We start from the raw sequence: 6,378 nt of genomic DNA, 5'->3' as shown, positions 1-6,378 counted from the left end.
GTTTGGTTAGAGTTGGAAGTCTCCTTTTCTCCCCCCACTAGTTGCAGTAGAGAAATGAGAAGTTGCCAATCCCAATCTTCCTTCTCTTCTCGAGCGGTACGTTCTCAGAGCTCCTTGGCTTCTCGAGCCTCTCGATCGTGTTCATCTTTTGCTTCCCGAGCTTCCCGATCGTGTTCTTCTTTTGCCTCCAGAGCTAGCCTTTCACGCTCTCTGGCCGCCTGCTCGCGATCTTTCTGCATCTCTTGAAGCTGGGTATCTGCATGATTTGTGGTGGAGATGGTGGTGGAGGCACTGAACCCTCTCCCCCTGTATTGGACTGCTCGCTGTTGCTCATGGTGTCCTTACCGGATCTTGTCTGGACCATAAACGATGGGGCTGTCCCTAACTGACCTGAACCTCCTGATTTCTGAAAATGAACTTTCCCCTCACGCTGCAAGGTGTAAAGACCTACCGGGAGCCGGCCCGATGCACGATGGAGTAAGGGAGGGAGCGGTTAATGGAGTATGGTACTACTACTAGTCTGGGGCATGGACAAAATACCCAAAAAAAAAAAGGATGACCCTCTGTCTCAGGAAAGAATCTGAAGCTCTGGTACCAATGTAGCAGGAGATAGACTATCCCCACTCTCTCTCTTGCTCAATACTAACTGCAACTGCAAGATGATGCAGTCAATACACAAAGTGATGCTGTGGATGTGAGTGAGAGAATCAGAGGGAGAGAATGTAGTGGACCTCCGAAGAGGAAATAGATACAACTGAATAATGAATGCCCAAAGGGCTGAATACAACTGTATGAAGGGGCTGAAACCCTCAATGCAAAACTTGAAGACTAGACTACCTAGAGGAGGCAAATCCTTACTAGATCCCTGAAGAGGCTGAGGCTACCCTGCTGGTCTGCTGCAGGGAGGCCTAGGTGCTGCTTCACTAAAGGCTGGAAGGCCTGAGGTGGGATGAGAAATGAAAGCCAAGGGGCTGCCTTTTATAGGCCCTCTTGGGCCTGAAAACTGACTGACCAGCATGGCTGATCATGCTGCTACCCACCAACTGGGCTGTCGTGGATGACTGGCTGCTGATGTGGCACGGTCCAGTCCACGTGGCTGCTGACGTGGCACCTTTGCTGCGACTGTTGCTGCACGGGCTGCTGGTCGGTCAGTTTTCAGGCCCAAAAGGGCCTATAAAAGGCAGCCCCTTGGCTTTCATTTTTCATCCCACCTCAGGCCTTCCAGCCTTTAGTGAAGCAGCACCTAGGCCTCCCTGCAGCAGACCAGCAGGGTAGCCTCAGCCTCTTCAGGGATCTAGTAAGGATTTGCCTCCTCTAGGTAGTCTAGTCTTCAAGTTTTGCATTGAGGGTTTCAGCCCCTTCATACAGTTGTATTTAGCCCTTTGGGCATTCATCATTCAGTTGTATCTATTTCCTCTTCGGAGGTCCACTACATTCTCTCCCTCTGATTCTCTCACTCACATCCACAGCATCACTTTGTGTATTGACTGCATCATCGTGCAGTTGCAGTTAGTATTGAGCAAGAGAGAGAGTGGGGATAGTCTATCTCTTGCTACATTGGTACCAAAGGTTCAGATTCTTTCCTGAGACAGAGGGTCATCCTTTTTTTTTTGGGTATTTTGTGTTGCTGCACAGGCTGCTGCTGAGCTGGCTGCCTGCATGGCAGTCCAGTATGGCCACGGGCTGTGGATGCCCGTGACACTATAGAGAATATTAAACAAGAAAGGAGGGTAAGCACAATATTAAAAGGCCAAAACCACGGAGATAAAAGCAAGGGAGATATATACTCAGCACACTCACTCGCTTGACACACGCAAGGGATAAGACGAGGATTGTTTAGGTAGCTATGCACCCTCAAAAGACCAGTAGCTGGTCCACCACTTGGACATAAATACCAGAAATTAATGGGTATATAGTTCTGATTGGCTTGGAAATTTAAATACCAGCTGGTCATTTGTAAGAGGATGAAGTTTCTTGTTGGAATCAAGGGCTTTAACAAGAGGCTTCAGACTATCCTTGCATGTTCAATAGGTTAGAGAGCAACGTCATGGACCTATGATCCACAATGTCTTGGATGCATCCTGAATGAGACAGCACTAGACCTGGGACCTGAAGGTGCAGGGAGGTGCAGGCATGTGCACCAGATTTAGAGGATGCCTATTCAACGGATGGGTGTAGTAGGCCCACCTTGGATCATTGAGAAGGAGAGTCAGATATTAGGGTTAACTACCCGCATGTGAGGCCCATAGGGTTGCAGCCTGTAAGAATTGTGTGGCCAAGATAGGACTGTTGGCGTGAGCAGCTGTGGAGCCTAGTAGGGTTGCGATAAGGGCAGCAAACTAGCTGCATATGTGCAACAACCATGGGCTGCCATGCGGGCAGATCTGGACAGATATGGCTCCACATGCTATGAAAGCCCAGGGCTAAGTAAGCCTAGCGGAAGGTGCGTCATGGAGGCCTTCTAGATCACGCAAGGCCTTCGCTTTTACACAATCTGGAGCATATGACCCAATCTGGAGCAAGATTGCAAACAAGGGATCATGCTACACTATAGGCCAGGTTGACTTGTTTATGGTCAGCCACCTGACCGGCATAACTGGAGCACGTCGTGGGTCAGCCAAATCTGCAAGTCGGTTCCCAATTAGAAGCCAATTGGCCTACAAGGGTGGGACACCTGTAAATAAAGACCCTGTTGGGCCATTGTTAGGCCTCACCAGGAGTTTCTTCCCCATTTTGGTTTTGGTCTTTTAGGTATGGAGTACTTGGTGGGGCAATTTTCTACTGCGATAAGTCCACTTTTAGAGCATGACGTACATACATGCTCTTGGCTGTCCAGTTGTATGTGTTCCAGATCCACTTGTGTGCACACGTCGTACGTGTGATCTAAGGGTGGTACAATCTTGGGTACAACCACTCCGCGGCGGGGGTTTGGCTACAGCAACCAGCCCTAGTATCTCTGACAACTCAGTAGTGAAATTCATAGTTTTTTGCAGTTTGGACAGCTTATATAAAGGGTTTCCTGTTGTCTTCCACATGGCTAAACGGCAACTCCCATAGAAATAAGGTCACGAGCTGAACATACAGGCTGAATCCTAACAGAATTCTATGTAAATACTAAGCACACTTATATTGGATGAGATTCGTTGAGCCATCTCCATGCAAGGTTAATGACACTTCTTTTGTGGAGGGATTCATGTACATTACATTTCCTTACAATCTCTCGTATTATATAGGATAGTTACCAGGTAATGCTGTTCTCCTAGGAACGCTGTTCCTGATGCCCAGGCCCAACGGTAACGCATGCAACATGAACTGAACGCCACCATGGCAGTCTGGATGGGAGACATGCATGGGAACGCCAGGTCATGCATTCCCGCAACGTCCAGAATGCTGAACAGTGTTCCGGTTTCTTTAGCATAGCATACAGCCAGTAATCACGTTAGATGATGAATTGCATTCACGGAAAAGCATTGCCACTGTTCTTTGATTTTGCCTTTGTTTGCACGTATGCATCGACCAGGTGACCATTTTCTAACTCAATACAGTCAGCACACCTGGAAGACGCGTTCTTCTTTGATGTCTTGCTGGAGGATTCGGACACGTATAGCTCGACCCAACAAAAAGAATGATAACCAGAGTAACGGAAAGAACTAGCTTTTCGATCTCCATCGAAATGCTAAATGGCTAGTCGCAGGCCCAAAACCTGACTACACATAGATGTCCATCTCAGACTTCGACCGTCTCCGCCCCATCTCATTGCTGAGACTCCCTTCAAACTCTTCCATTACATCAGACTCACCCTCCAGAGGCACTACTTTGCTTTCAGAAAAGGTTCTTCCGAAGAGACTCACCCTCCAGAGGTCACTACCTTGCTTTCAGAAAGGGTTCACACCTTCGGAAGAGGCAACTTTGCTTTCAGCCGACTTCAAACCTTCGTAAGAGGCAAGCTCCAAAAAACGTTCCTTCCATAGCACCAGAGGTCCCTTTTCAATTAGGCGTGACCCCCGGTAGCCTTCTTTCAGAAACAACAAAGATTTAGTTCCTTTTTGGACGATATAGAAGATGCCATCGTACCGCAGCAAAAAATCTGCAATTTTAGCTGGCAGGCGATACTCCTTGCGGAATAGTGCGACCTGCTCGACAGTGCCTCTCTTCTCTACCGTTAAACTTAAAAACTCGTGGAGAACGGCCACCACAAATTTGTCAGCTTCAAGGGATTGTTCAGTAAGCTGCAAATCAGGAGAGTTCTTGTAAGGCGATATGTACGGGGCAGACTGGAACGATTCAATTTCCTCTGCAAGTTTCTTCCTGGGCATGAAACCCTTCCCAAATATCCATCGGAAACGTATGTCCTCTAGGGGCGTTCCTTGCCGATTGGAGTCTAGCTGAGCTTTACTCTCCAGAGTGGAAACAGCCAGCGCCGGATCCCATGACGTGAGCTCCAGATAGTGAACACTGTCTTGAACCTTGACACAGAAGAACTCCGGGTACTTATTCAGCAAGCTCTGTTGGAAGTCGTAGGGCAACCCGAGACATCGTCTGACACGAAGGACTTTGTCCACGCGTATTCTATTATCCACAGACATCATGAGGAGCTTCCTCAGCTTTTGCACGAGCTCTGGCTCATACGCAGCAAGCACTCTCTTCTCCTCTTCCAGCAGTTGCTCTGCCTTCTCGGTAAACCCGCACCAAGTCCTGTTGGACTCGTCCTTGTACAGCTCAAACATCGCGGGAAACCGTCGCACCAAACCTGCTACCTTTCTGGACTTGCCTTTCCTCACGATGTCAAGCTCGGCTCGCATCCTTCCCAGGTCAGCTATTTCAATCACCTGCTCAGGCTGCCGCATGAGCAAGTCTTTCATTCTCATCACAAATCTCTGCTTTACCTCCTGAAAGGGCATTGTGTCAAACCGCGGTTCTGGCTCTGGCAAGCCCAAGTTTCTGCGTTGTTTGCTTGTTTTGGGCTGCGGAGAGGGCTTGTTGGATCGGCGAGGGGATGCGAAGTAGAAGCAAGGCAATAGGGAAGAGGCGCCATGGCTGCCGCTGCCGCTGCCGCTGCCGCTGCTGCTCCTCCTCCTCCTCACGCCCATGCGCTCCATCTCCGTAAGCACGCGACCCGCCATCTTTGCCACGGAAAGACGGTCAACGTTTGCGTAGACCAAAACCTCAACAAGTAATATATTCGTTAACGGTGGTGTTGACTGGGCTTTAGGTCCCGAGTGCTTCGTCAACGGTGGTGTTGACTGGGCAACTCTTGCCTTTAGATCCCCCTCTCTTTGGGCCTTCACAAACGCTACTCCTCTAAAACATATCCAATCCCCTTACATGAGGTGCAAGTTCGAGCTTTGGCCATCAAATTTGATGGTTAACCCTTTGGTAAGGCCCATTTACCTCTTTTATTGGTCGCTTAATGGGACATTCACTGTCTTGTAAATGTAATGGGCATGTTGCCCAACAAAAAATTTGACAGTACGCAAGCTTGAGGAATAATGAGACATGTTGCTTATAGAAGAGGTGGCCATCTTGGAGTTCCTATTGTCATAAAGTGTATCCCTCCTTCAACATTGAATGCAAAGATCTTTGGTAAAATCATCACAATGAAAATATCCAAAGAAGCACGGTTCTTGTTGCAACACTTAGTGAAGTAACTGGCACTTTCAAATTTTGACACTTGAAAACCATATAAGCTAGTATTAATAGGAAAGTAGTTGAGACAAGTAATGTTTATGTCTTGAGAATCAAAGACTTTGACACACAACTTGCAATAGTTAGAGAGACCATGAAACCAAAAGAATTGTTATAGTTAAATCTAAACAATTGTAATGATGATTATGAGAACTGGACGTTACAAGCAGTTTTACTCAACAAGGAAAGCAAGCATTTCAACATCCAATAAAAGCTAAGGCAGAGGGTGCAAATCAAAAGGTAACATACATAAGAACACAAGCCATGAAAGGAAGGCAATTATCGACTAAGAGGCAATTCCTCAAATAAGAGCCCAACCCATGGAATAGGCAATATCTTATAAAACATATAAGTTCATCATTTAGAGACTCTAAGCACTTCGACTCCCAAGGGTTCCTCCTTCCCAAAGCTTTATCGACTCAGTTAGTGACTCAATATCTCCTCTTTCGCAAAACTCACTTCACGGCTTTGAGATTCAAAAGCTGCCTCCTCTCCTCACTCTCAAAATTCTCCTCCATTGTGACCTCTCACTCCAAGATTCCATCTCCCTCTTCCACTCCAAGCTTTTATCTCCCACCTCCAATGCAACCATCCATCTCCTCCACTCTACCCTTTCAAGACAACTTGTAGAAAATATTCATCAAGACCCCAAAAGACTTCTTTTGGGGTTAGCAATATTAACCAAAAGACTTC

General features: G+C 47.4%; 1 protein-coding gene across 1 annotated transcript; it reads right to left on the bottom strand.

Annotated features, from left to right (window-relative positions):
* Positions 1–3,462: 3,462 nt before the first annotated feature.
* Positions 3,463–5,204, bottom strand: LOC147894847 (protein WHAT'S THIS FACTOR 1, chloroplastic-like). Its single transcript, XM_087384894.1, has one exon. It carries the CDS (start codon positions 5,121–5,123, stop codon positions 3,876–3,878), a length of 1,248 nt encoding a protein of 415 aa, XP_087241020.1. The 5' UTR covers positions 5,124–5,204; the 3' UTR covers positions 3,463–3,875.
* Positions 5,205–6,378: the final 1,174 nt, after the last annotated feature.

Source organism: Dipteris shenzhenensis, chromosome 14 (assembly GCF_047967505.1).
Source record: "Dipteris shenzhenensis isolate YYH24624 ecotype China chromosome 14, Dip_SZ_1.0, whole genome shotgun sequence".
In the NCBI taxonomy this organism is placed as follows: domain Eukaryota; kingdom Viridiplantae; phylum Streptophyta; class Polypodiopsida; order Gleicheniales; family Dipteridaceae; genus Dipteris; species Dipteris shenzhenensis.
This window is presented reverse-complemented; position numbering and strand designations above follow the sequence as displayed.

Coding starts and splice junctions, on each gene's coding strand:
- LOC147894847 (XM_087384894.1), bottom strand. CDS start 5,123: ATGGCGGGTCGCGTGCTTACGGAGATGGAGCGCATGGGCGTGAGGAGG.